The sequence below is a fragment of the Nycticebus coucang genome, chromosome 7 (assembly GCF_027406575.1).
Source record: "Nycticebus coucang isolate mNycCou1 chromosome 7, mNycCou1.pri, whole genome shotgun sequence".
Taxonomy (NCBI): Eukaryota; Metazoa; Chordata; class Mammalia; order Primates; family Lorisidae; genus Nycticebus; species Nycticebus coucang.
Genome location: NC_069786.1, coordinates 27,527,988 through 27,547,959, shown reverse-complemented (window position 1 = coordinate 27,547,959; position 19,972 = coordinate 27,527,988). Strand labels below are relative to the sequence as shown.

General features: G+C 39.0%; 1 protein-coding gene across 3 annotated transcripts in view; it reads left to right on the top strand.

The window, feature by feature from the left end:
- Window positions 1–19,972, top strand: part of ZRANB3 (zinc finger RANBP2-type containing 3) — a 368,725-nt gene that overhangs the window by 259,773 nt on the left and 88,980 nt on the right. For all 3 annotated transcript variants that reach the window (XM_053596787.1, XM_053596786.1, XM_053596788.1), the window contains 2 exons: window positions 8,910–9,081; window positions 10,559–10,675. In XM_053596787.1, the coding sequence (XP_053452762.1) occupies window positions 8,910–9,081; window positions 10,559–10,675 (289 nt within the window). The remainder of the gene's footprint in view (window positions 1–8,909; window positions 9,082–10,558; window positions 10,676–19,972) is intronic.

Genomic DNA, 19,972 nt, shown 5'->3' with positions numbered 1-19,972 from the left:
ATTAATGGAGAGTATTGATAAGTCTGGTGGAATTTGGGGTATCGAGTTTTTCAAAGGTCCAGTGGACATTTTTAATCCTTTCGCCAGTGTGGAAGTTGGAGTTTGATCCGAAGTTTCTGAGTGAGTTTACTTTTGTGGTATAGGATTGGGTTGGTCATTGTGGAGAATAGGTCTGAGAATATCCTGAAGAGCTGGTTTACTTATGGCACATTTTTTCAACATATGAATGTCATTGAAGTATTTAATTTCTCCATCATAAATGAAACTCAGTTTAGCTGGATACAAGATCCTGGGTTGAAAGTTATTTTGCTTTAGGAGATTAAAAGTTGATGACCACCCTCTTCTGGCTTGAAAAGTTTCAGCGGTGAGATCTGCAGTTATTCTAATATTCTTTCCTTTGTACGTAATAGTTTTCTTTCGCCGGGCTGCTTTGAGAATCTTCTCTTTCATGTTAACTTTAGTGAGGCTAATTATGATATGCCTGGGGGATGACTTATTGGGGTTGAATCATGCTGGGGTTCTGAAGCTGTCTGCTATCTGAATTTCAGATTCTCTAGGCATGTCTGGAAAATTTTCTTTCATAATTTCATGCAGAAGGGCCTCTGTGCCCTTCGAGGCCACTTCATCATTCTCAGAAATCCCAATTATTCGTATATTACTTTTCTTCGAATTATCTGAGAGTTCTCTGAGTGAGTGGTCCGTTTTTGCTCTCCATTTCTTTTCCTCTTTGAGAGATTGGGAGCGTTCGAAGACTTTATCTTCAGTGTCAGAAATCCTTTCTTCTGCTTGCTCCATTCTGTTGCTGAGGGATTTACTGTATTTTTCATATCTTTGAGGGCTGTAAATTCTTGCTTCAGTGTGTCTAAGTCTTTGGTGGTTTTGTCTTTAAATTTGTTAAATTCTTGAGACAACTTTTGAATTTCTCCTCGAATTCCTAATTCCATTTTATTAACCTTGTCTGCAATCCAAATTCTGAATTCGCTTTCTGACATCTCAGCCAGTTGTTTATGAATGGGATCTTCAATCACATTTGCCGTATCTTTTCTTAGGGGGGTTGATCTATTCTGGTTATTCATGTTACCAGAGTTTTTCCACTGATTCCGCCCCATGGTTATTTTACTCCCTTTGATTTTTCCCCTGCGGTTTTATCGAGGGCCCGTACAGTGTTGTGGCCTGAGAAACTGGGGCCCTGTCTTGTGTGGTGGGGCTAAGTGGTTCTGTCTTGTTTTCAGCTGGTTTCTGTTCGATCCTATTGTAATATTTACTCTGGCTTGAAGTCTCAGCTGTGTGGAAAAACCAGCAATTAAGTCACCCCGCCCGCCCCCCTCTGGCACCAGTTGGAAAAGGAAAATCAAACCTTCCTACAACTGCATACCCGGGGCACCGCCTGAAAAGTCCTCAGTCTATTAGTTCAGTTCAAAAGGTCCAAATCGATTGTCTCAATTGGCACCTGTCTTGGGTGGGAGAGTTCAAGAGATCTCTGGGAACTGGATCACAGGGGTCTGGTGACTCCTCTGATATGGCTTACTCCAGTGCTGCATAGAGTCAGGAGGAGCCACCTAGCAAATAGATCAGTCTGGGAAGGTTGATGTCTCCTTCCCCACTTTGCCCCTCCATCGGACCCAGTCACTGGTATCTCTGCAGATGGCTAACCCAGTTGCCTGTAGTGAACAGATACTCCAGGGGTTTGCACCTGCCTGAATTGCAAGGAAGTCTGCCAGGCCCCTGCAGTCTGCCGCTATCTAGCAGGAGGAGATGGGGCCTGACATCTTTGAGTGCTTGATGCAGGTGGTGGGAGGGAGGTGTTCACTCAGGCTTAGCCCCATCCCTGATTGATGTTGTTAACAGAACAGAACAGAACAGACAACTTTGTGGGGTTCTATCTCTGTTTCTGCTAAAATCGCCTACAGAAGACGGGCTGTTCTGAGTTCAAATGTCTTTGCTGCTGGAGGTTTGTGTCCGATTACCTCTCTGTGTCGGCCCTGCCCTGGAAGCTTCCCGGGTGTGTGAGCAGCATCAGGCAAATCCTTTGCTCACTGGTGGCCTCCTCTGGTTGCCCAGGGAGACAGTGGGTGTGGCTTCAGAATATCCAGAAGTGAGCCGTTTTGCTTTTGTTTGCGTGCTTGTGATCACAGCTTGCCTCAGCGGTGTTGATGTGCGTTCTTCAACCTTCTCTCTTGGTGCGGCTCAAATCCACCAGGATACTTACGAAATTCCTGTCCCTTAACTCTCCTTCTGGACGGGAGCCTCTGTTGAAAGCTGGCTTCAGTTCGCCATCTGGTCTCTCCCCCTCCCTAAATAATCTTAAAAAAGAAAAATAGGGTTAGAGGGCTTGATTATAATTGCAATCAAGATAGTATGGTACTAACACAATGATAGATATTTAGATCAATGGAATAGAATGGATAGTCTAGATCAGTATTTTTCAACCCTTTTTATCTCGTGGCACACTTGAACCTATAGTTAAACTTCCACAGCACACTTAAATGATACTGATCTAAAAAAAGGAAGGAAAAATATACTTACTGTGTTTTGAACTTCTTTTGAAAATAATTAATGGTCTTCAAAAATTTTCACAGTATACCTAACACCCTCTCAGGTCACACCAGTTTGTCATGGCACACTGGTTGAAAATCACTGGTCTAGATATAAACTATGGATAACCATGTGAAAAAGAATGGATTTGGACCATCGCTTTATACCATGTCTAAAAATCAACTCAAAATGGATCAAAGAGCTAAATGTAAAAGATAAAGCTAGAAACCCCTTAGGAGAAAACAGGGATAAAGCTGCTTGGATTTGGCAAGATTTTTTTTTTTTTTTGGTGGTTTTTGGCTAGGGCTGGGTTCGAACCGGCCACTTCTGACATATGGGACCAGCGCCCTACCCCTTTGAACCACAGGCACTGCCTCTGGCAAGATATTCTTAAACAGGACACTGAAAGCACTAACAACAAAAGAACAACCAGACAAATTGTACTTCACAAAAATGAGTAACTTTTGTACTTGAGGAGTAACTTTTGTACACCATTAAGAAATTGAAAACATAACCTACAGAATGGGAGAAAATATTTGCAAGAAATATATTTGATAAGGGACTTGTACTAGAATATATAAAGAACTCTTACAACCCAATAATAAAAGGACAACACAATTCAAATATAGGCAAAGGGCTCAGCACCTGTAGTACAGTGGTTACAGTGCCAGCCACATACACCGAGGGTGGCAGGTTCAAATCCAGACCCTGCCAGCTAAAGAACAAAGACAACTGCAACAGAAAATAGCTGGGTGTTGTGATGGGCACCTGTAGTCCCATCTACTTGGGAGGCTGAGGCAGGAGAATCGCTTAAGCCCAGGAGTTTGAGGTTGCTGTGAGCTGTGACGCCACAGCACTCTACCAAGGGCAATAAAGTAAGACTCTGTCTCAAAAAAAAAAATCAAATATTGCTAAAGGATTTGAGTAGGCATATTTCTAAAAAAAAAAAAAGATACACAAATGGCCAAGAAGCACATAAAAAATTTCTTGTAATTATTCAGGAAGTATGAATTAAAACCACAATGAGATGCCACTTTATACTGACTAGAATGGCTGGAATCAAAAAGTCAGCTAACAAATGTTGACAGGAATGTGAAGAAATTGGAACTCCCATTTGCAGCTGGTGGCAATGTAAACTAATGTGGGTAACTTTGAGAACATTCTGGCAGTTCCTCAAATCATTAAGCATAGAGTTATCATGTGATCCAGCCATTTCCCTCCTAGGTATATGCCCAGGGAAAATGAGAACCTGTGACCACACAGTAACTCGTACATGAATGTATATGCCAGATTTATTTATAAAAGACAAAATTTGGAAACAACCCATATGTCTGTCAGTGAACAAATGAAGAAATAAATTGTGAAATTGTGTATTCGTACAGTGGAATATTCCTTGACCTTAGAAAGGAAGGAAATACTGATACACGATATAATGTGCATCAATCTTGAAAACATGCTAGATGAAAGAAAGAAATCACAAAAGACTGCAGACTGTATGACTTAACTCATAAAAGCCCAGAATAGGGAAATGTACAGAGATAAAAAATAGATTAGTGGTTCCTTAGGGCTGGGGAGACATGACAGAGGTTTGGGAAGACAGCTAAAGAATACAGGGTTCCTTCCTAGGTGATGGAAATGTCTTAAAATTTACTGTGATGATGGTTGCACACATCTGTGAATAAACTAAAAAACCATTGAATTATACACTTTGGGTGAATTATATGACATTATAAATTCTACTTTAATAAATCTGTTTTGAAAAGTAAGATATCCTAAAAAGTCTATAGGTATAATTACTGTCAACTTTAATGGGAAGAGGCCAGTTATTTATAGGTGGCACTTCTTCTATTTCTCCCTCTTCTTCCCCTTTATACCCAAAACATGATGATGGGTTTGGCAAATGACTGTTTTGCAACGCTCTGTGGTGCAAACGCTACCTCTAGCATTCCAAGCTAATACCTCAAAGAGACATAGTGATGGTGTAAGTGGGGGCAGGATGAGGACGTAGAGAGACATAGTTTCTCTGAACCATGATTCATACCCAACTTAGGGCTTGTAATCAATTTGTGGTAAAACACCCAGGAGATAAGTAGCTAAAGCTTCTCTCAGTAGCGTGCTCTCTCCTGAAGGAGTGACGAAACCTCATCATTTCAGACCTGTACCGGTACTGTGGCACACTGAAATCATATTCCTCAGACTACAACACAGATCTGCACTTCTGGAGCCTAGCTATTTGTGCTCTTTAAGAAGCAAGTGAAGCCTGTATTGTAGGCCCGTTTGAAAACACCTGTGTGCTGTCTGTGCCAGCATGTAACAGTCATGCCAAAAGACCTCCAGCTAGCATACTTGACACCTGCAGAATGTCTCACATAAGTGGAGAGTGTGCTTAAGAATCTATTTTAGTGGCAAATATTTCATTTTCATAAAAACAAAACAAAACAGCATACTAATCTATTTTTCCATTATTGGTAGTTCTCAATGTTAGATTTTTTTTTTAACCATGTGATCGATATGTATATGAGTATATGAATGAAAAATACAGGTGACAGAATCAGGTATTGGCAAGTATTTTTCCTTTTCATTAGTGTGTAAATTTTTTTCTAATTTTGGATTAACATAAAGGTATGTGTGATTAGGTTACATTGTTTACATTTGTAAGGTAAAGTCTAGTCCTGCACCCATGAGGTGTGCCATATAGCCCTGCATTGTACTGGTTATGTGGGAGCTTACTAACCCTTTCTTCTCTCCCGGCTTCTTGAATTTAATTGTTCTTCTCTCATGGAGGTTGGTAGTTGTTCATCTACTAGTTTCAAATTAGTATTGAGTACATAGAATACTTGCTTTTCCATTCTTGAGATATTTTACTAAGGAGGCTATTCTTCAACTCTATCCAGGTAAATACAAAAGTTGTAAAGTCTCCATTTCAATAGTAGTCCATGGTATACACATACCACAGTTTATTAATCTATTCATGGGTTGGTGAGCACTTGAGTTGTTCCCACATCGTGGCGACTATAAATTGAGCTGCGATAAACATTTGAGTACATTAGCGTGTGAGTTTTTATATTTATTAATTTATTTGTTTGTTTGTTTATTTTGAGACAGAGTTTCACTGTGTCACTCTCGGTAGAGTGCAGTGCAGTCACAGCTTATAGCAACCTCAAACTCTTGGGCTTAAGCAATTTTCTTGTTTCAGCCTCCCACGTAGCTGGGACTGCAGAGGCCCGCGAAAACGCCCAGCTATTTTGTTGTTGTTGTTGTCTTAGTTGTTTGGCAGTCACTGGCTGGGTTCGAACCCACCAGCTCCAGTTTCTATGGCTGGCGCCCTAGCCGCTGAGCTACAGGCACTGAGCTAGCAGGTGAGTTTTTAATATAAGGACATAGCATTAAAGGAAGTCAAAATAATTCAATGAACAAGTTTTAGCAATTCTAGTTATGACAACTATAAACAAAGCCATTAAATTTTTATACAGTGACAACATTTAGTTTTTTTAGTTTTTTCTTTTTTTTTTTTGAGACAGAGGCTCAACCACCCTTGTAGCTGGGATTACAGGTACCTGTCACAATGCCTGGCTATTCTTTTGTGTTTGTTTTTAGCAGGCTTAGGCTGCTTTCAAACCCACCAGCCCCATGCATGTTGCCAGCACTCTAACCGCTGAGCTACTACTGGCGCCAAACCCACCTAGGTTTTTTTTTTTTTTTGAGAGAGAGAGAGAGCCTCAAGCTGTCACCCTGGGTAGAGTGCTGTGGCATCATAACTCACAGAAACCTCCAACTCCTGGGCTCAAGCAATTCTCCTGCTTCCACCTCCCAAGTAGCTGGGACTACAGGCACCCGCCACAACACCCAGCTATTTTTTGGTTGCAGCCGTCATTGTTGTTTGGCGGGCCTGGGCTGGATTCGAACCCGCTAGCTCAGGTGTATGTAGCTGGCGCCTTAGCCACTTGAGCCACAGGTGCCGAGCCTCCACCTAGGTTTTTTTAAACAAGTAAATTTCCTGTCAGTGTCAACTACTGTATTTTTCTGTGTATGATACAGAAATTTTTGTCTAAATTTTTGAGGGGGAAAATAAGAAAGTGCATTGTTCATGGGCAGTACTAATTCCCTATCTATGTAAATTTTTTTATTCTTTTATTTATGCTTATGTGTTAAAACTATAACTCTAGAAAGCATATGTTAAAAATAAATTCTAAAATTTCTTTATAATCCAAAAATAAGTACCTAAATATAAACAAATAAATTTTGAATTAAAACTTAAAATCTTTTTTTCCTGAAAGTTTGGGCCAAAAACATGAATGTGCATTTTATATGGCAAAATAAGCTAAATGGTGTCATATCATTTTATCATACAATACTATAGGTTTCTACTACTTGAGTCTACATACAAGTACATATATTTAATGTATGTACTATTCTTGTATATTTATTTATTCTTTTGAGACAGTCTCACTTTATTGCTGTCTGTAGAATGCAGTTGTGTCATAGCTCACAGCAAACTCAAACTCTTGGGCTTAAGTGATTCTCTTGCCTCAATCTCCCAAGTACCTGGAACTACAGGCACCCACCACAACACCTGGCTATATTTTTGTTGCAGTTGTCATTGTTGTTTTTGGCAGGCCCAGGCCAGTTTCGAACCTGCCAACCCTGGTGCATGTGGCCGGCACCCTAACCACTTAGTATGGGTGCCGAGACTATTCTTACATGTTTAGTTTAATATATTAAACTAAAAAAAGTTAATGTAGGCAAGTTCTGCATTTCTCTCATTGATACTATTTATGCTAAAATGCACCACAATTCCATTAAAATGGGTAGCTACTTAAATTATTAATATTAGTAATTATAATAGGACCTAACAGGAATTTTCCCCCTAATTATTCTTTAATAGCTGTTTTCAGCTGTTAGTCATGTTAATATGAGTTCCTAGGAGATGTGTGAGAGTTTTATAGGGAAGAGTTTTTCGTTTTTCGTTTTTGAGATAGATCCTCACTCTGTCGCCCTTGGCAGAGTGTCATGGCATCATAGCTTACAGCAATCTCAAACTCTTGGGCTCAGACGATTCTTTTGCTTCAGCCTCCTGAGTAGCTGGGATTATAGGTACCTACCACAATGCCCAACTAATTTCTTTATTTTTAGTAGACATAGGTCTCGCTCTTGCTCAGGCTGGTCTTGAACTTCTGAGCTCAAGGGATTCTCCTGCCTTGGCCTGCCAGAGTGCTAGGATTACAGGCGTGAGCCACTGTGTATATAGGAGTATTTTTATTGTCACATTGACAAGCTGTTATTGTGTTAGCTGCCCTGATGTGTAAGTTCAGTTGATCTACTAGATTTTAACCCTCCTTTTAGCGCTTACTCATAGTACTTGATGCTTCCAACTCCTGGTCTTCTCAGGGGTCTAGAAATAAGTTGTATATATTTTGCAAGCATTTTAAATTGTTGCTTTCTTTTGCCAATTCTGTTACCACTTGTCTGTTTTCATTGTGCTTTCTAAATATTTCTTAAAATTTCTTATTCTCAGATGTTACCTCTCTCATTCTCTCTTTGACAGTGTGTGTGTGTATGTATGCGTGTGTTTTAAATTCCTTTGCTGTCAACCCAGGGCTTTCAAAGAGACTACCGAGTAATCAATCTGCTATGCTTAACAGCTTAATTACAGATAATATCTCCTCGTAGAGGGTATGGAGAATGTTCTAAGTATTTTTGGTTGTTATAACAACTTGCTGATGTTGATGTCTACTTAGGGCTAAATCTGCTAAACTCGCTGCTGCTGTGAGCCCACCCAAAATGCCAATAGTTCCCCATTTGAAAATCATGACCTACGGCAATTCAGAGTTACCAGTTCCTCTCAGCCTTGCTTTAACTGTTTAAATGTTTAGAGTGACTCTAATATTTTTTCTAATTAAGAGTAGTGTCTAATCTTTTTGTTTTTTTCTGAGACGGAGTCTCACTTTCTTGCTCCTGGTAGAGCGCCATCGTGTCATAGCTCACACCAACCTCAAACTCTAGGACTCAAGAGATTTTCTTGCCTCAGCCTCCCAAGTATCTGGAACTACAGGCACCCGCCACAACACCCAGATTTTTTTAGAGATGGGGTCTCACTCTTGCTCAGTCTGGTCTCGAACTCATGATCTCAAGCAATCCAACTGCCTCAGCCTCTCAGAATGCTAGGATGACAGGCGTGAGCCACCATTGGCCCAGTAGTGTCTAATGTTATTCATTATTATCTCTCAGGCCAAGCTTTTTGGAATAATTTTCATTCAGAAATTACAATGAAAATGGTGTCATGGCTCCCTTATCACTAAAAAGAACAGACTGGATAAATTATTTTCTTGCTCTACTGTTCATCTTTGCTACATGGTTTTTCTTCATATTAACAGATATTTTGGTAAAAGGCCTCAGTGGGATTGTAGAGGGGCATCAAATCTTAATGAACTTCACCAGCTATTAAGTGACATAATGATTAGAAGATTAAAGACTGAAGTTTTAACCCAGCTGCCCCCTAAAATCAGACAACGTATTCCATTTGATCTTCTGCCAGCAGCAGCCAAGGTGAGAACCTTTATTTGATGGAAAGTCTTACTTTAAATCATTTAAATTATATTATTAAAGATTGTATATATTTTACATTTCACAGAAAGAAAGGTCTGCTTTCTTTTTCTTTTTTTTTTTTTTTTGTAGAGACAGAGTCTCACTTTTATGGCCCTTGGTAGAGTGCCGTGGCCTCACACAGCTCACAGCAACCTCCAACTCCTGGGCTTAAGCGATTCTCTCGCCTCAGCCTCCCGAGTAGCTGGGACTACAGGCGCCCGCCACAACACCCAGCTATTTTTTGGTTGCAGTTCAGCCGGGGCCGGGTTTGAACCCGCCACCCTCGGTATATGGGGCTGGCGCCTTACCAACTGAGCCACAGGCGCCGCCCACAAGGTCTGCTTTCTTAAAATAGGTTTAATTAATAGAGCATATGAATTGGTTTTATATCATTTCAGGTAGAGAGCAGGAAGAACTTAATTTTGGTCATCAAATATGTGAAAATAGTTTCCTAGTGATTAAAAAATATTTTTGCTGAATGTAGAGAAAAAGTACCTCACTAGCAAGGAAGATTTAAGAATTCTAAATCCCAATAATTATTAAGGGAAATTGTGTTTTTCTTGCTCTAGGATTTTTTTTTTTTTTGGCCGGGGCTAGGTTTGAACCCACCACCTCCGGCATATGGGACCAGCGCCCTACTCCTTGAGCCACAGGTGCCGCCCATTGCTCTAGGATTTTTTAAAAATATTTCTTCTGGACATTCTAGAAGACATTCTGTCTTCTTTAATAATTTGGATACGACCCTTTCTTGAAATCCTAATACTCAGTGATCATGTTGTAAAAGGTGAAATTCAACATATCAGAAATCCAAAAATATGTTTTACCTAATCTTTATTCATATTTACTTTTGTTTCATGTTTAAATATTCTCTGAAATTTCTTCAAAATCTAGACATAAGTTGGTTCACAAAGACTTTTTCATTGTTTTATCATGAAAGTTTAGAGAAAGCATTTTGTAAACCCTGAGCAATGTGTTATTTTTAAAATGAGAATGATCTAAGTTATATTATTATTTTGGCATTAGAAAGAAAAATAAAATGAAATAAATTTGTGCTTATATTACATTTTATTTAACTAATATTTATTTAAATAAAAACATGTCTTTTGTAAAAATTCTTTGGTCCCATGTATATTTTGCTACAATGCTTTCTTACGGATTTAAATTTTTATGTTCATTTCATAAAATATGTATATCTCCTTAAGAGGAGGCTGTAATTGTTCGATTTATGTTGCTAGCAAAGAGATTTTTTTTTTTTTACCCACAGCTTGGCATTGGTTTCTGTAATTGGCATGAACATATGACTGACCTATCTCTGCACTGATGTTTTTAAATGAACATATTGGCATCTTTAGGAAAAAGTAGGACATGATTTATGACTGCATTAATTATTTTGCCCTTTATGCTATATTCCTAAACAATGTTATTTTCTCCCACATAGGAACTGAATACCAGTTTGGAAGAGTGGGAAAAATTAATGAGAGGTCCAAATTCAGGTGCCACAGAGACTGTCATGGGGTTGATTACTCGCATATTTAAGCAAACTGCTATTGCTAAGGTACTTATTGCTGGGCCATCATGTATTTATCTTTATACAAATTATTCAATGTGTTTTAATTTTTTTATTGTTGTATGGAGTTCATTGAGGATATGAATTAAGTCATACTGATTGCATTTGTTAGATAAAGTTCCTCTTGTAATTGTGTCCCACCCTTAAGAGGTATGCCATATACAGTAACCCCTAACCCCCTGCCTCCTCCTCACTGCCTTCTCCCTCGTTCCCCTGACCCCAACCTTGAATTGATTTGAGTTTTTCTCTTAGGAGGGTATGTATTAAATCATCTACTGGCTTCATATTAGAATTGAGTACGTTGAATTTTTGCTTCTCCATTCTTGTGATACTTTACTAAGAAGAATGTATGCCAACTCAATCCAGGTTAATACAAAAGATGTAAAGCAGGGGTCCTCAAACTCTTTAAACAGGGGGCCAGTTCACTGTCTCTCAGACCATTGGAGGGGCAGACTATAGTTTAAAAAAAAAACTATGAACAAATTCCTATGCACACTGCACATATCTTATTTTGAAGTAAAAAAACAAAATGGGAACAAATACAATCACACCGGCTCATGTGGCCTGTGGGCTGCAGTTTGAGGACCCCTGATAAAGTCTCCATCTTTTTTAATGGCTAAATAGTATTCCATGGTTATACACATACCATAGCTTGTTAATCCATTCCTAGGTTGATGGGCATTTAGGTTGTTTCACATGTTGGCGATTGTAAATTGAGCTGAGATAAACAGTCTAGTGCAAATATCCTTATGATAAAATGATTTTTTTCTTCTGGGTAGATGCCTAGTAGTGGGATTGCAGGATCAAATACAATGTCTAATTTGAGTTCTTCGAGGATTCTCCATAGTTTCTTCCAAAAAGGTTGTATTAGTTTGCAGTCCCACCAGCAGTGTAAAAGTGTTCCCTTCTCTCCACATCCATGCCAGCATCTGTAGCTTTGAGACACTGTGATGTGGGCTGTTCTCACTGGGGTTAGGTAATATCTCAGGGTTTTGATTTACATTTCTCTGACAATGAGTGATGATGAGTATTTTTTCAAATGTTTGTTAGCCATTCATCTGTCTCCATTAGAGAAGGTTCAGTTCATATCTCTTGCCCAGTGGAAGATGAGATTGTTTACTCTTTTTGTTGATGAATTTGATTTCTCTGTAGATTCTCGTTATCAACCCTTTGTCAGATTCATACCCTGTAAATAACTTTTCCTATTCTGAAGGTTGTCTTTTTGCTTTACTTGTTGTGTCCTTAGCTGTGCAGAAGCTTTTCAGCTTAAGTCCCATTTGTTAATTTTTGTTGTTGTTGTGATGGCTGCTGAAGTCTATGTCATAAAAATCTTTCCTCAGTCCAACATCATCAAGAGTTTCCCCCACACTTTCTTCTCAGATTTTTATCATTCCGTGGCTGAGATTTAAATCTTGTATCCATCTCCAGTCAATTTTTCTAAGTGGTGAAAGGCGTGGGTCAAGTTTCAGTCTTTTATATGTGGTTATCTATTTCTCACAGTACCATTTGGTGAATGTTTTAATATTTTTAATTAAGCAAGTTATTTACATACTTGTGTTTGCCATTTTTTAACTGTTATGCAATTAATTGTACATATTTGAAGTATATTATAGCGGAGCTCTTGGTATTGTCATCTTTTTGTTTTTAGCCATTCTTGTGGACATGTGTTGTTATCTTATTGTGGTTTTAACTTGCCTTTTCCCAAGGACTAATGATGTTGAGGATATTTTCAAGGGTTTTATAGCTATTTTCTTTTGGGAAGTTATCTGTTTTTATTGAGGTCATATTTACATTTGGTTATAAGAGTTCCTTATATATTTTAGGAGCCAGTCTTTTAGCATACATGTATTTTTTTTTTTTTTTTTGTAGAGATAGAGTCACACTGTACCGCCCTCGGGTAGAGTGCCGTGGCGTCACACGGCTCACAGCAACCTCTAACTCTTGGGCTTACGCGATTCTCTTGCCTCAGCCTCCCGAGCAGCTGGGACTACAGGCGTGCGCCACAACGCCCGGCTATTTTTCTGTTGCAGTTTGGGCGGGGCTGGGTTTGAACCCACCACCCTCGGTATATGGGGCCGGAACCCTGCTCACTGAGCCACAGGCGCCGCCCTAGCATACATGTATTTAAAAATATTTCCTCCAAGTCTGTGGATTCCATTTTCATATTTTTAACATTGTCTTTGAAAGAACAGGTTTTCATTTCGAAACAATCCAATATATCAATTTTTTCTTTTGTGTTTTGCTTTTTTTTTTTGGTAGAGACAGAGTCTCACTGTACCGCCCTCGGGTAGAGTGCCGTGGCGTCACACGGCTCACAGCAACCTCTAACTCTTGGGCTTACGCGATTCTCTTGCCTCAGCCTCCCGAGCAGCTGGGACTACAGGCACGCACCACAACACCCGGCTATTTTTCTGTTGCAGTTTGGCCGGGGCTGGGTCTGAACCCGCCACCCTCTGCATATGGGGCCGGGGCCGGCGCCCTACTCACTGAGCCACAGGCGCCACCCTGTGTTTTGCTTTTTAAGTCTGAAGAAATGTTTGCCTATTCCATATTGACAATGGTAGTCCCTTATGTTTTTTTTTTCTAAAAGTGCTATAGCTTTAAGTTTTACAGTTATGTGCTGCATAATAACAGTTTGATCAATGACAGAGTACACATACAACATGGTCCCACAAGGTTATAATGGAACATATTTAGAAACCTGATATATGACACTTAATATTGATATTACAGATCCAATGGGGAAATGATTATTATTATTCAGTAATGGTGCTGGGACATTTGGTTTTCCATATGAACTATATATATATACTATATATACTATCTAGGTTTTTTGTAAATATATTCTATGATATTCTTACCATGACAAAATCACCTAATGATGCATTTGTCACAAAATGTCCTCATTTGTGGACATGGGATGCATGATTGTATATGTGAGTCTATGAACTATTTTGAGTTAATTTTTGATATGGTACAAAATGAGGATAGAGGTTCAATTTTTTGGTTTTTGTTTTGGTTTGTCTTTTTACATGTGGATTTTCAATTGTTCCAATATTCTTTGTTGGAAAGACTATTTTACCCTCATTAAATTTCCTTGGCACCTTCATCAAAAATCAGCTGCTTATACTCTTATGGATTGGTTTCTGAATTCTGTTCTGTTTCATTGGTATATTCATTTAACCTTGTACTATAGTGACTTGATTACCGTACCTTTATAATAAGCCTTGAAATTACATAGTATTTATTCCTACTTTATTCATTTTCAAAATTGTTTTGTCTTTTGTAGGTCTTTTGCTTTTTCATATGAATTTTACAATCAGTTTGTCAAGTATGTGCAACTTTTATTGCAATTGTGTTAGATCTATAGATTAATTTGGAAGAATTTACTTCCACAATAGTCTTCTGATCCACCAACAGAGTATCTCTCTCCTTTAGTTTAGACCTCTTTTAATTTCTCCCCACAATGTTTTCTAATATTCTTGAATACATTTTTCTATAGGTATTTCCATAAGCTTTTTTTTTTTTTTGAAGTTTTTTTTGGCTGGGGCCGGATTTGAACCCACCACCTCCAGTATATGGAGCCGGTGCCCTACTCTTTCGAACCACAGTTGCCACCCCTCCATAAGCTTTTCTAAATATTATTTTTTAATTCAAATGTCTAACATTTCATTGCAAAATAATAAATTATTGATTTTCATATATTGTTTTTATCCTATGAGCTTGGTGAACTCACTTTATTAGTTCTTTTGGCTTTAGGGGATAATTCTAGAACATAGAGGATTATTTAGTTTGTTCATAATGACACTTATTCTTCCTTGCAATCTCTATGTCTTTTTAAAATTTATTTTGCCTATCATTTTGAAGGAAAACTAGTATAATTTTGAATTTATAAATGATAGGATCAAACCTCCCGCCCTTCCTTGTAGGCAGTCTTTAGGTGAAAGCAGTCTTTCACCATTAATTTTGATGTTATTGGTAACTTTTTCATAGATAACTTTTCTTGTGTGGAGGAAATTTCCTTCTTCTTCTAGTTTGTTGAGAGGAAAGATGGAACATATAAACATTTCTTTTGGCAGAGCAGGGTCAAAAGAGATAGGTATGCTAAAAGTAGATAAGAAAACACTTAAATTCTAACACAATTATTAATATAAAGGCTGGGGGGCGGCGCCTGTGGCTCAGTCGGTAAGGCGCCGGCCCCATATACCGAGGGTGGCAGGTTCAAACCCGGCCCCGGCCAAACTGCAACCAAAAAATAGCCGGGCGTTGTGGCGGGTGCCTGTAGTCCCAGCTACTCGGGAGGCTGAGGCAAGAGAATCGCTTAAGCCCAGGAGTTGGAGGTTGCTGTGAGCTGTGTGAGGCCACGGCACTCTACCGAGGGCCATAAAGTGAGACTCTGTTTCTACAAAAAAAAAAAAATATAAAGGCTGGGACTAGGCTGTTTTGACAGTTAAAAATAACAGGGAATTCCACACTCACAAGCTTTATTTTCATTGATCTTTACTAAGTACTAACGAGCAATCCCACGAGTGTCCCCATTAATGGAGCACAAGCTCAAAACCCTGCCTATTTATATGATCCTTTTCTCATACTAAACAAAAACTTTAAGCTCTTCCTCTAGTTGGCAAAACCCAGTCTGTGATGGAAGACTCACAAAAGTATAAAACACAGTGATAAAGCAGGCACACAAATGAGAACATGAAAAGTCCCAAATGATACCACTATAGAGAACAACCAAACCACAATGATAAACAATAATAAAGAAAGAAAAGTACAAAGAATACATAAAACAATCAAAGATAATTAAGATAATTAACAAAATGACAGAAATGGGTCCTTGGGCGGCACCCGTGGCTCAGTGAGTAGGGTGCCAGCCCCATATACTGAGGGTGGCGGGTTTGAACCTGGCCCTGGCCAAACTGCAACAAAAAAATAGCTAGGCACTGTGCCTATAGTCCCAAGCTACTTGGAAGGTTGAGGCAAGAGAATCTCCTAAGCCCAAGACCTGGAGGTTGCTGTGAGCTGTGACACCACAGCACTCTACCGAGGGCAACAAAGTGAGACTGTGTCTCTAAAAAAAAAAGAAAGAAAGAAAAAATAAATGGGTACTCACATATCAAAAATAACCTTGACTATTTGGGCGGGGGAAAACATGACCCAACTGTATGCTGCCCACAAGAAGCTCATGTCACATGTCAAGTCACATATAGACTGAAAGGGGATGAATGGATAAGATATTTCACACAATCAGTAACCAAAGCAAGCATGAGTAGCTATATTTACATCAGATAAAACATTTTAAATCAAAAACAGTAAGGGCAGCACCTGTGGCTCAGTCAGTAAGGCGCTGGCCCCATATACCGAGGGTGGCGGGTTCAAACCCAGCCTTGGCCGAACTACAACAAAAAAATAGCTGGGTGTTGTGGTGGGCGCCTATAGTCCCAGCTACTTGGGAGGCTGAGGCAAGAGAATCACTGAAGCCCAGGAGTTGGAGGTTGCTGTGAGCTGTGTGATGCCATGGCACTCTACCGAGGGCCATAAAGTAAAACTCTGTCTCAAAAAAAAAAAAAAAAAAAAAAAAACAGTAAAAAGAGACAAAATCATTATATAAATGAATAAAAGGATGATTCAGCAAGAAGATATAACAATTCTGGCTCGGCACCCATAGCAAGCACAGTGGTTACAGCATCAGCCAAATACACCAAAGCTGGCAGGTTGAGCCTGCTAAACAACAATGACAACCGCAGCAAAAAAATAGCTGGGCATTGTGTAGTCCCAGCTATGTGGGAAGCTGAGGCAAGAGAATCGTTTAAGCCCAAGAGTTTGAGGTTGCTGTGAGCTCTGATGCCACGGCACTCTACCAATAGCAACAAATGAGACTCTGTCTCAAAAAAAAAAAAGATATAACAATTCTAATATATGCATGCAACACTGGAGCACCCAGGTATATAAATTACATATTATTGGATCCAAGGGGAGAGATAGACTCCAAAACAATAATAGTTGGGGAATTTAATACCCCACTATTGGCATTTTACAGATCATCTAGACAGAAAATCAACAAAAAAAATTAGCTTAAACTATACTTTACACAAAATGGACCTAACACACATTCAAAGAACATTTTATCCAACAGCTATAGAATGGACATTCTTCTTGTCAGCACATTCAACTTTCTTTCTAGGATAGACCATATTTTAAGTCACAAAACAAGTCTCCAGAAATCTATTTTAATTGAAATTATATCAAGTAACTTCTCAGACACAATGGAATAAAACTAGAATCGTTAACAAAATGAATTTTGGAAACTGAACAAGAACATAATAATTGAATAAATTTCTGAATGATCATTGGGTCAAGGAAGAAATTTTCTTTTCTTTTTTTTTTTTTTGAGATAGAGTCTCAAGCTGTCGCACTGGGTAGAGTACCATGGTATCACAGCTCACAGCAACCTCAAACTCTTGGGCTCTAGCAATTCTCTTGTCTCACCCTCCCAAGTACTGGGACTACAGGTGCCTGCCACAATGCCCAGCTATTTTTTGTTGTTGTTGTTGCAGTTGTCATTGTTGTTTTACCTGGCCAGAGCCGGGCTCAAACCCACATGCCTTAGTGTATGTGGCCGGTGCCCTACACACTGAGCTACAGGCGCTGCTCAAGGAAGAAATTAAGAAGGAAATTTCGAAACAAATGAAATTGGAAACACAATATACAAAAATTCATGAGATATAGTGAAAGCACTGCTAAGAAGGAAGTTTATAGCAGTACATTCCTACATCAAAAAAGGCAGATAATTACAAATAAACAAACCAAAGATATATCTCAAGGCCAGGCACAGTGGGTCACGCCTGTAATCTTAGCACCCTGGGAAGCCAAAGTGAATCAGTGGCCAAGAATATGAGACCAGCCTGAGCCAGAGTGAGACCCCGTTTCTAAAAATAGCCAGGCATTGTGGTGGGTGCCTGTAGTCCCAGCTACTTGGGAGGGTGAGGCAGGAGAATCACTTGAGCCCAAGAGTTTGAGGTTGCTGTGAGCTATGACGCCATGGCCCACTACCAAGGGTGACAAAATGAGACTCTGTCTCAGGTGGCACCTGTGGCTCAGTGAGTAGGGTACCGGCCCCATATAGGGAGGGTGGTAGGTTCAGTTGACCCAGCCCCGGCCAAACTGCAACTAAAAAATAGCCGGGCGTCATCGTGGACACCTTTAATCCCAGCTACTTGGAAGGCTGAGGCAGGAGAATCTCCTAAGCCCAAGGATTTGGAGGTTGCCGTGAGCTGTGATGCCACGGCACTCTACCGAGGGTTAATAAGTGAGACTCTATCTCAAAAAAAAAAAAAAGAAAGAAAGAAAATGAGACTCTGTCTCAAACAAAAACGAAAACAAAGAAAAACCAAAGATATATCTTAAGGTACTAGAAAAGCAAAAAAAGTGAAACCCAAAGATAGTAAAATGACAGTAAAGATCAGAGCAGAACTAAATGAAATAGAGACTAAAAAAGAACAACAAGAATCAATGAAATGAAAAATTGAATTATACCACTGGATTGAAAAAGTGAGAAGACATACACAAAATCAGAAATGAAAAGGAAACATTGTAACTGACAGCATAGAAAAGCACAAGATCATCAGAGACTGCTATGAACATTCATACACTAACAAACTGGAAAATTGAGAAGAAATGAATAAATTTCTAGGCACATGTAACCTACAATGACTGAACAAAGAAGAAAACAGGAGGCTGGGTCCAGGGGTTCATGCCTATAATCCCAGCACTCTGAGAGGCCGAGGCAGGTGGGTTGCCTGAGTTCATGAGTTTAAGACCAACCTGAGTGAGAGCAAGACCCCAGCTCTAAAATTAGCCACGTGTTACAGCAGGTGCCTGTAGTCCCAGCTACTTGGGAGGCAGAGGCAAGAGAATCACCTGAGCCCATGAGTCTGAGGTTGCTGTGAGATATGTTGCCACAGCACTCAACCCTAGGACAGACTGAGTGAGACTCTGTCTCAGAAAAAAAATAAACAGGAACAAGAAACATGAGCAGCCCACTAAGGAGTAACGAGATTAAGTCAGTAATAAAAAGTCTTCCAACAGAGAAAAGCCAAGGATCAGATGGCTTTACTGCCAGATTCTTCCAAACTTAAAAAGAAGTAACACCTATTCTCATACTATTCCAAACAATTAAAGAGAAGATAATTTATCCTAACTTATTATGTGGGGCCAGAATTACCCCTCTACCAAAACCAACAAAAACACACACAAAAAAGAAAATTATAGGTCAATATCCCTATTGAACATAGACCAAAAGATCCTCACCAAAATCCTAGCAAACTACATCCAACAACACATCAGAAAGATAATATACCATACTTAAATGGGACTTTTCTCAGGCATGTTGATACGGTTCAACATACACAAGTTGATACACATGATAGATCACATCAGTGGAATTAAGGACAAAACCATATGTGATCATCTCAATGGATGCAGAAAAAGCATTTGATAAAATACAGTATCCCTTAATAGTAAAAATTCTCAAAATACTAGACATAAAGGGAACATAGCTCAATATAATAACAGCCATGTATGACAAACTCACAGCTAACAGCTTAGTGATTGGAGAAAACTGACAGTCTATCCTTTAAAAGCTACAAGAAGACAAGGATGTCCATTTTTTCTACTCCTGGTCAGCATAGTACTGGAAGTCCTAGCCAGAACAATCAGGCAAGAGAAAGAAAGAAAAGGCATCAAAATTGGAAATGAGGAAGCTAAATTGTTCCTCTTTGCAGCTGACATAATCTTATATTTAGAAAACCTAAAGAGGCCATCAAAAAACTCCTTAGACCTCTTAGAACTAAAAAACAAATTCAGAAAAGTTGCAGTATACAAAATCATGCAAAACCCATTAGTGTTTCTCTATGATAAATAAGAAATCAAGAAGGCAATCCCATTTACAATAGCCACCAAAAAAATAAAATACTTCAAAATAAAATTTAGTCAACAAGATAAAAGAGCCCTATGATGAAAACTATAAAACACTGATGAATGAAATGGAAGTGAACACAAAGAAATGGAAAGACATCCCATGCTCATGGAATAGAAGAATTAATATTGTCAAAGTGACTATACTACCAAAAGCAATCTATTCTTTCACTATATTCCCTATCAGAATGCTAATATAATTTTTTACTGAAATAGGGCAAAAATCTAAAATCTGTATGGAACCAAAAGAGAAGAAAAAAATCCATTGAATGGGAAAATGTATTTGCAAACCATTCATCCAAGGGACTA